The sequence below is a fragment of the Anarrhichthys ocellatus genome, unplaced genomic scaffold (assembly GCF_004355925.1).
Source record: "Anarrhichthys ocellatus isolate YVR2014 unplaced genomic scaffold, GSC_Weel_1.0 scaffold14, whole genome shotgun sequence".
Taxonomy (NCBI): Eukaryota; Metazoa; Chordata; class Actinopteri; order Perciformes; family Anarhichadidae; genus Anarrhichthys; species Anarrhichthys ocellatus.
This window is the reverse complement of record NW_022280044.1, coordinates 5,029,868-5,039,639: the sequence shown is the minus strand read 5'-3', so window position 1 is coordinate 5,039,639 and position 9,772 is coordinate 5,029,868. Positions and strand designations below refer to the sequence as shown.

At 42.0% G+C, this 9,772-nt stretch overlaps 2 protein-coding genes across 3 annotated transcripts in view; both read right to left on the bottom strand.

Annotated features, from left to right (window-relative positions):
- Positions 1-1,298, bottom strand: part of pef1 (penta-EF-hand domain containing 1) — a 3,469-nt gene extending 2,171 nt beyond the window's left edge. The window contains exons 1-2 of the mRNA XM_031854125.1: positions 1,211-1,298; positions 225-471 (exon numbers count right to left, since the gene is read on the bottom strand). Of these exons, the coding sequence (XP_031709985.1) occupies positions 225-471; positions 1,211-1,231 (268 nt within the window). The 5' untranslated portion in view covers positions 1,232-1,298. The remainder of the gene's footprint in view (positions 1-224; positions 472-1,210) is intronic.
- A 1,068-nt stretch (positions 1,299-2,366) lies between these two features.
- On the bottom strand, positions 2,367-7,527 carry gjb9b (gap junction protein beta 9b). Of its 2 annotated transcripts, XM_031853982.1 has the most exons (3): positions 7,447-7,527; positions 3,494-3,981; positions 2,367-3,078 (listed from the first exon to the last, which is right to left on the bottom strand). In XM_031853982.1, the coding sequence occupies exons 2-3, from the start codon at positions 3,881-3,883 to the stop codon at positions 2,650-2,652; spliced, it is 819 nt and encodes a 272-aa protein (XP_031709842.1). In that variant the 5' UTR covers positions 3,884-3,981; positions 7,447-7,527; the 3' UTR covers positions 2,367-2,649. The 2 variants fall into 2 exon arrangements, with proteins under 2 accessions (XP_031709842.1, XP_031709843.1); XM_031853983.1 differs by lacking the exon at positions 7,447-7,527 and having other exon boundaries at positions 3,494-4,207.
- Positions 7,528-9,772: the final 2,245 nt, after the last annotated feature.

The window sequence follows — 9,772 nt, the reverse complement described above, 5'->3', positions numbered from 1 at the left end:
GGGAACGCAAATCATTTTCTATCCATCATCCCAGCAGAGAGTGAGGGAGGGAGAGAGAGAGAGAGAGAGAGAGAGAGAGAGAGAGAGAGAGAGAGAGAAAATGAGTGGAAAAGCAATGAAGATGGGGGAATAAGAGCCCATCTGCAGTCTCCTCGTGTTCACAATATGCCCGTTCAACTCACACTGGCAGCGGTGCCCCAGAAGCATCTCCAGTCTCAGCTTACCTGCAGGAGCCTGTTGTCCATAATGTCCTCCATGGGGCTGTCCCCCGTAACCCCCATAATGCCCGGCTGGGGCACCACCTGGTCCATGCCCATACTGCCCTCCTTGAACTGGAGCTCCATAAGCACCATATTGGCCCCCTGGCTGATGTGGTGCACCTCCGTATGGAGCCGAGGGGCTGGCCCCATAGGGACCACTGCCTCCCCCGTATGGAGCAGCAGGTGGTCGGTGGCCTCCTCCTGGATAGCCCTACAGTGGTAAGACAAGACTGTGTGATAAGTACAAGGAGTAAACGAGCTATGTGTGTATTACATTCTGATATATATATATATATATATATATATATATATATATATATATATATCCAAAACATGTAATTAGTTTATCAAATATAAGTCATTGTTATAGTGTAAAAGGGATACAGAGTTGCTGTTTAGAGATTAATGCATCAGTAATAATAATCCAACAGTTTAATATATCCTATAAAAGCCTACAGGACCCATTCCCAGCACTTTTTAACTTCAACATTTAGCTGTAAACAGCCTACTTCTGAACTTTACTAATACCTGTAGTGTGAGACACTGTCACGTTTTACTTGTAAGGATCTGAATACGAGAAAACTACGAGGAAATTCACGAACTAAACAATCAAGATTCCTTTGGTGGAACAAAACGGGAATATTAAAACAGCTAACGCTCACTTGCATATTGTTTAACTATAACTCCAGCAATGTTAGCGTATATAACGTTCACACACTGCAACATAAGCTAATGAACGTTATTACCACGTAGCGGCATCATTTGCATTGTTTACTAACTGTTACAGCAAACAGATGAATAGCTAACGTTAACGTCACTTGTGTTTTTCATGTCCTAAAACATTAGTTACGTTATATCAAGGTAATGAAACAGATATTACAGTTATTTAACAATGTAAACATGTTGTGCTAATTCACATAAACAAAACAGAAAATGCAGTATTTCGATACCTGGCCGTAGTGGAAACTCATTTCTGACAGACTTCAACAAGGCAGCCGCGTGAAGGCGGATACAGATACTGAACCGTCCGGCTCGCGGTAGGCAGCTATTGATGCATTTCCGGGTCTGTCACCGCCGCACCCGCTTCTTCTGCTCCTCATTGGACGGCAGAGTGGAAAAGTGATGACGACGGAAACAGCGTGAATCACTATGCCCATCACGCTCATGAATAGAAGCAAATACTTCCTGAGTATTCACTCACTGTGTCATTCTGTTATATATGCTGGGTTTTACTGCGAGTCTGTTTGAATTTTGACTTCATATTATTTTAGGGCTGTATACCGTATCTTCACTGTCAGACATAAAACCCTTAATTTATAGCTCTAAATTACATTCTGAATCTGCTTTATTGGCCAAGTACGTGTACACATACAACAAATGTAACTACCGTTTTTATACAGCTATTTATGTTGACCTACTTGTATATACACAATCATCATGTGTTTATCTTTACATAGATCTGTGTTCATCTTTGTTCTCCTTTCTTTAAGCTGTATTTCTATGCTTCTGTAAAATTGTTCATGGATTCATGTATGTATGGTAATTCTGAAACGTTTTTTTTTTAAAAGAACAAAGGACACATACAAAGAAATATTTAAAAAGGTAAGTAACTTTATATATCACAACAATAAATACAAAAATAATATTATCTGGACTCTTCTTTCCCTTACAAAGAGTAATCAATTTTGTGGCTATAAAAACATCTTTTGTATATTTTCTTAACGTGTTCATGCCTGTATCATACCTTCATTAATAAACAATTTGGATGTATTAGCATGAGAACACAACATGCCAACAGTACTCAAAGTACCTCTTCAGCAATAAAGAGCATTTTCTTCATATTGCATGTCTGAGAACAAAAAAACCTTCAAGAGATTTCTGCCCATCACTAAAGGAAGTGCCGTCTGTGCTTTATCTTGTTTTATACATTAGGGGGCAGTGTGTATTCTCAGAGAAAGTGTTTGCTCTAAAAAGTGCATTTACACCACTTTGGGTCTTCCAATATTTCATAGTTTTATTTACACAGAGTACAAACGCAGCTGATATAACAGCCTAACCAAACTGCTCTCTCTCTCTCTCTCTCTCTCTCTCTCTCTCTCTCTCTCTCTCTCTCTTTCACACACACGCACCAATTTCCATAAACTATTCAAAACCCTTTAACTTCCTCTGTAATCTTCCATTTTGAGGGGTTAATTTGTATAAGGCGTGCATTCCTGCAGACATGATAATATACAGTATATAAAAAGCTGCCACAGAAATCCCTGAATTGATGGATATCTCTTTGGTGTTGAGCAACAGTTTCTCATGGAGTTTGATGAATGCATTTGATTGCAGTGGCCCCTTCAGTACTTTACGCAGTTTTTCAACATGGCCACTGCCGTATTGTGCATCATCTTTTCTTAGATGGCTTCTCCTCTATCTTGGTGTTACTGAGATTTTGGATGGAGGCTGTAGGATCCACTCTGATTGATGTTTTGGACCTGAACTGTGACCTGGGTTTAGCCAGCGGCGACATCTCGTGACTCTCGGCGAACAGCTTCCTATCTGTATCGGTCTTCTTCTTCATGAGTTTCTGGATGCGTTTGCAGATGAGGTAAACCATCTCACAGATGCACATTAAGATGCATAAGGCAGAGGAGACCACCATGAAGATGGTGAAGATCTTCTTCTCAGTGGGCCGTGATATGTAGCAGTCCACCGTGTTGGGGCACGGCGCCAGAGAGCACTTGGACAGGCGGGGCATGTCGTAGCCTTCGTAGACGTGGTACAGGATGTAGAGGAAGCCTGTATCAAAGCCGGCCTTGAAAATCAGACTCACCTATGAAAAGATTCATGAGGGTTAAACCGGGAGACATACTTTTCTGGAAGTTTAAAATAAACAAAGGCAAAAGTCTATTTGCCTGTCCATCTATCAATATCTCTGATTTTTCAGTCACTACTAGTCTGAGGTTCATAATTACTGGAGGAAGACAATTGACCTAATGCAGGATCTATAATAAAAAGAGAAACATTTTTAACCACTGCAAGCTTATAACTCATACAGCTTCAGTCCAGTTCGGAGGGAGGGTGAAACTTTTTTCTGATTGGGCCAAGAGAACACAAGCTGTCAAAAAATTCTACGGGCGATCAGGACAAAACAAATCATCTATAAGCACTGCAGTGTATGTCATTTTTTTATGTGTTACATCTCCAGCAAGACTCCAAAAATAAACTTTTGCATCCTCTGTTCTTACCAGGTACGTCCACCACAGCCCCCCACGTTTCTTCCCGGGATTGGCGTACAAATGGACGCCCTTGTGCGAGGTGGTGTACTGCATGTCCTTCTTCTCGCGATACTTGACGTGCCCCACCACCATCAGCGACGGGCAGGTGACAAAGATGAGCTGCAGGGCCCACAGGCGGATGTGGGAGATGGGGAAGAGGTGGTCGTAGCACACGTTGTTGCAGCCCGGCTGGGCCGTGTTACAGACAAAGTCCTTGTTCTCGTCGCCCCACACCCGCTGGGCCGCCACCACGAACACCATCACCCGGAAGACGAAGACCATGGACAGCCACACGCGGCCGAACACAGTGGAGTACTTGTTGACCCCACTGATGAGGCTCTCCAAAGCAGACCAGTTCATGACTGCTGCCTTCGAGGTGGATGAGGGGACGGAGGTGGCTAAGAGCTCCTCAGGAGACCAGGTGGGATTGGTGGGATGAGGTTCTTGATGATCTAAACCTGAGTTAAGGAAGGACAAAGTAGATAAAAAAAAGGTAAGCACTCAAAAGTGAAAAACTCTCTTTACGATAGATAGAGAGCACATCACACTCCTCTTTCCATATATTTATTTTCATTTTATAAAGCAAGGATTGCAGCAAGGTTTTAACGGATTCTCCTGTGTTTTGATATTGCACCTTCCTAAAGTTGGAGGACTTAAACCCGACAGATTTAAAAAGAAGGGTCACAATCGATGCAGCAGCTGACATATCCTGACTAAAATTTGGTGAAGTCTCGAAAAATTCTGGATCCTACATTTCCCATAATGCAACCAGACAGTGTATCACTAACACAAACAAATTAAAACAAATTAAAAAAATTTCCATAATCTATACATTTCTTTTCAATAAAGACAAAAATCCCCTCAAGCAAGTGTAGGAACTTTTTTTTTGCAACTGAGGGAGTTATTGCCATTCTCTGCCTGCTTATCTAATGCTTCACTAGAAAATCTGGATTGAAATATATGAATGGAAACACGGTTCATGTCAGTTTATAATGCATACTTTCTATTATAGATCTTTATTACAAGTCCAACCCGACATAATTCTATGGCATCATCAGGGTTATTTTCTCAGATTGAACAATCTATCTAGTATATTAGTAATACTATATAACAGCGACACCACAAACATCTATTCAAACTTTTATATGGTGTCATTCCCCATCCCTGCAAGATGGGGAAACAATCACAAACAAAAAAGCAATCTTGAAGTGGTGATCAGTTGTGAGGCAATAACACAACCAGGTATAATATTCACAAACATATTCCCAGTCATACCGGATCTATCTTTACACAGAGCTGCCTTTTAAGCACTGTCTCATGATACATCAGTGGGTGAACTCATCATCTGAGCCTCCCTTTGTTGAAAAGACAAACCAATTCTCTCAACTCGATTAGTCAGCTATTTGAACAGTGAGGCTGATCAGGCCGCCAAAGCCATCTCTGTAACCCCAAGTGCCCGTTGCAGTCTCGGTTCTTCAAAGGACTATTAAGGGATAGCGTTTCATTGGAGTTAAGCATGCCTTGATCGTACCACAGGACCCGCGCTCTGAGACAGAAAGGGAATTTTAGTTAAAATATCACCATGTGGATTTAATGGTCTGATTGTGTGCAGACTTTAAAGAGGGGCTGTTGTATATCAACTGCACAGCCAGTTCTGTGTTTCTTTGTGCGTGTGTGTATGTGTTTGTTTGTATGCTTTCAGATTGCTTTGGTTGCATGTCTGGGGTTTGGTGGTGTGTAAATGAAGTGGTGTTTGCATATATGTGTGTGCATGTATGTGCAGAATGAGTGTTTAATGTTACCGTGAGCAACTTTTACCTGGTTATGAAACAGTCTCAGTTTAATTCTGGTGCTTCTACATGCAAACGAGACCACCAGCGAGAAGATAGGCTATTAGTCATTCTTAATGCTTGTCATTGGTACCACCGGGTCGGACTCTATGCAAAATCTGATAAAACCATGCCGTTTCAACAAAAACTCCAGCGTGCCTCCAGCAGCAAGCAGTCCACCACAGACAGACCCAGATCCGACTTCGCTGCCACCCTCAACCTGCAGCTCCACGCCTGGCAGCAGCCTCTGCTCAGCCAGTCCCTACTGGTCTCCTACTGGAGACCCAGGCCGTATTGCTAGGCCCGCTGGAGGGAAGAAATGCATGGGAGAACCAGAACCAGGACTGAGCAGGGCAGAATGTCAGACCCTGCTGCAGTACAATAAGAAGTTTTCTAACAGGAATCTGGTGCTTGGAAACACTAGTACTTTTGTCTACAAGGACCGCAAAATCAACAGAAATTGAAATTTCCTTGTTGTAGCTTTAAAAATATAACTTAAGGGTGCAAACATCTTTGAATTACATATTTGATTGTAAACACAAGGAAGGTCTGTTACGCCACATAAGGCAACAAAAAAAATACCAGCAGGTGCACCCGAAGGTGCACAGAGAAAAAGTTGGATAACAGCCTCCATTGTCCACTGTTCCATTTCAATTCTGTCTCGTCGAATCCATAGTATTTGAATTCAGAAACACTTTCCTTCTGCATTTTTGGCATCACTGTAGACATATAGCTGTCAAATCAGTTGCTATTTTCTCTCTCATCCAGAACTCCTGACTATTAAATTACACAGCATGAAAAGACTTGACTCAATGAATGCCTTCACAGGCACAACATAACTGACATAATGAAAGCCCAGATACCTTCCGTCACTGCTGATGTGCCCTCTCCTTCTAAGTGGAGAATACAACCAGAGGTGTTATTAAGAACATGTGATTCATCAGTGTGAGTTTTCTCCCAATCTCATGCAAAATACACACTCAAGCATACACAAACTTTGAGGTGACATTCAGCCCCGGATGGTAAAAAAAAAAGAAAGAAAACCTCACAGACAACAGTATATCTTGTCTCAGGGCGATGGCAAAGCTCGACCACAATTTGTTTTCCTATTTGCTCTAGATTGCAATGTTGCCTTCGGTACCGACAGCAGCCGGCCTCGTCTATCTCTTTGCCGAGTGTTTGTCTTTCTCTTTTGCCGTGACAGACGAGCCGTATCATGCTTTCTCAACTGAGAAATAACCTCGGGTTCTGTGATGCATTTGATTCCAATATTCCGTCCCAGTGCGATGCAAATACAGCTACAGTGCCTTCATTAAGAGTCTAACACAGTGTACAAGAGTTGTGCTTCTCAAGAGAAAATGACCATAAACATGCTCAGTGTCACAGAAACAGGTGCAGTGTTATAGGCTGGGGTAGTTAGAAAAGACCCCGTTACAATTTACACTTAAATTGTCTTCATCCTGAGTGCAGATCTCCATGTCTACAGCTTTGTCTAGCCCAATGTGTAATCTTGTCTACACAGTTATAGATCCAGAACTGTTTCTTGCTCTACAGGTGGAGCTAGTTGCTTTTCCATCCGCCAAGCCTACATTGTCTGTATGAGTCAACGCTCTCAGGCTAACAAGGTGGGGTTGAAGTGCTCTTGCGAGCCTTTCTTCTTCCTCTTCCTCTTCTTCCCAGCTCTGCTTTTCTTTCTTTTCCTGTCATTCGCACGTCTCGCCTTTATACCTTCATCCTGACCTTGTTCATCTTTCAAGGTAACGCATATCAGCCGGAGGAGTAAAGCACAAGCGATACGTGTGTAGTTATATTCGCAGAGCTTCCAGTTATCTGTCTTTACAAATCTCGCTCTTTTGTGCGCACCAGGCTGCGTTTTTTTTTTTTTTTTTTTTGACATACAAGAGCTTCACTCGTATAATAGAAAAGGAACAGAATGAACAATAGCCTTGCCCTTTTATTGTCCCTGTTTCTTCCAATATCTTTTGTCCCCTTGAGTTTTTTCTAGTATACATCAGATAACAAACTGAAATGCATCTGCATCACATGTATTTTCTTGATCTAACACTTGTTATAAATAAAGACAGAGCCCCTTACCTTAGACACAGGGGAAGCAGTGTAACAGAGAAGCTCCCTGCCCGTGACCTCGTATCGATGCTAACTGACACGGTCTCACCTGGATATTTTGAAGGGAGTTGACTTCGAGGTGTAAACCTGCTGGAAGTGTCATGAATGGGAGTGATGAAGGGGTGGGTGGAGCATTGCACACACAAACACCAACATACACTTACACACTGGCGGTTTTAAGCTGGAATTGTTTTGCATTAGCATACCTATTGTGGGGGGTGGGGGGGGGGGGGGGGGGGGGGGGGAGGGGGAGGGGAGTTCAAGGAAACAGAGAAGCAGAGAAGGGAAATAGGTAACGTCAGAGAAAGGAACGAGAAGCAGTGTAACAGACAGTAAGTTGGACACAGGAGAAAAAAAATGTCTGGCATTACTTAGCCTTCTCAAAATGAAAGTCTGATAAATATCAAAACAGTAGTTAAAAGTTAAAAGTTAAAAGGAATAAAAAGTGAAAGACAGAGGGTACATTTTAAAAGAAAACGTATAATTGGCACGCTGATGTCAGCAAACTAATAAAAATAAAAAACACCCAAAATCCCCTATGAGATCATATTCAGATCCCAAAGTCCTCTTAGCCCTTACACACACACACAGTGTGTAATCAAAATGAAGAATCAGCTAAATCAGCTAATCCCGGTAGGAAATAGATAATAGATGTGTCTTCATTGCAAACTATCCCACACATTCCACAGGAGGGAGGGACATACATACCTGTGTTTTTTTAATTGTTAGTTTTTTTTGTGATATGTTGACAAACCCACTTGTGGAATGCCTATGCCATGAATGCAACACATAGGCCTACAATAAGAGGAAGCAAACAGGCAAACCACAGGTATACATGTGCACTTTAGAACCTGAATATGTGGAAATATGAACACAGAACAATGTCAAAAATGGTTAGGTTTACAATGAAAGAAACTAAACAAAAGGGACAAAAGCAAAAAGGGAATAGTTCAGTTAGGGTGTGTCAGACCATCTCACTTCCTAACAAGCCACAAAACATGTTTTCTCGTTTGGTTCCTCTTGTTACATCATACCAGTCAGATAGTAGCATTCTCAAAATAGTAAAGGCTGCACACGGCTGGATTATACACTCAATATTATGCGATTTTGCACTGAAAGGAAGCAGACAGGAGAAATATCAGACAGAGAGAAAGATGAACATGTTATATGTTGTTAGAATATGTTATGCCCTTCATTGGCCTCTAGAGAATGCTGATGCTCCATCGTTTTGTTGCTTTTTTTCTGTCAAACTGAGGGAGGAAGAGAGAGAGAGAGAGAGAGAGAGGAAAAATGTTAAGCAGACAGAGAAGCAGAGGATCTCATCTCCCCTATTAAAACTAAGCAGCCACATCATCTGTGATAAAGAAAGGCAGCATCCAAGTAAAGCTGCAGAGATGGGTGACAATAGCCTTACTTAAAACAAGCTATTCCAGACGATCTGTGCTGAGCAACAGATTCAACATTTAAAATACCAGCAGCCTTTTGGTGAGACTAAGTAATGATATCAGCGCTATAGCTCTATGATCACTTGTTCTTTATTAGGGCTCTCTTCACCACCCTCCTACTTCAGCACGCTGATCACACGACGCAGTCTCAAGGCAGTTTGTGAAATAGTCACTAAATGCAATTTGCTGGTGTGGTGTGCAGGGACACGAAATGCCAGTCTTTCTAGTGGCAACTGCCATTTTCACATGCACATGCGCAATCCAACACATTCATACTCCCAACTCGACAAATACTGAGGCATAGTCGGAGCCACTTGGCATCTAGGATCAACGCACGAGGTACACCTCTAGCTTTAGTTTTCAACATGTCGGGATGGTGTGTCAAAATATGCTCCTTACGTTTAGAAAAAGAGCCTGGTTGACATTAACTTGACTCGCTAGCGACTCGCCCGTAGACTGTATATAAGAAGTGGACGTAGTCATCGTGACTTCACCCATTGGTTTGTGGACTGCCGTTATGAAGCCTCGAATTCGGCAAAATCTTGGATTATGGTTGTCGTTTTTTTTTTGCAGCAAATTAATGGAAATTACCATATTTGGAATGCTGAGGAGCGATGGAGAGACGCCTTATACGTCTCTGGTAGTGGATGCGGCCTGTCAATCACAATAAGCCTGCCCTAGCCTTGCTTTATGGTCTATTTCATTCTAAACGGAACCATATTGTACTAAATGAACATCATGCTGCATTGAAGAAGACATAAAACTAGCGATTGAGACCATAAACTCATGTTTACAATGTTTACTAAGGTAATAAATCATGTGAGAAGTAGGGTTATTTTCTCATAGACCCC

Bases quoted from the DNA above. Each gene is read 5' to 3' on its own strand.
- gjb9b (XM_031853982.1), bottom strand. From the start codon at position 3,883: ATGAACTGGTCTGCTTTGGAGAGCCTCATCAGTGGGGTCAACAAGTAC. The intron at 3,079-3,493 runs GTAAGAACAGAG...ATCTTTTCATAG, and splicing joins GGCTGTGGTGGACGTACCTG to GTGAGTCTGATTTTCAAGGC.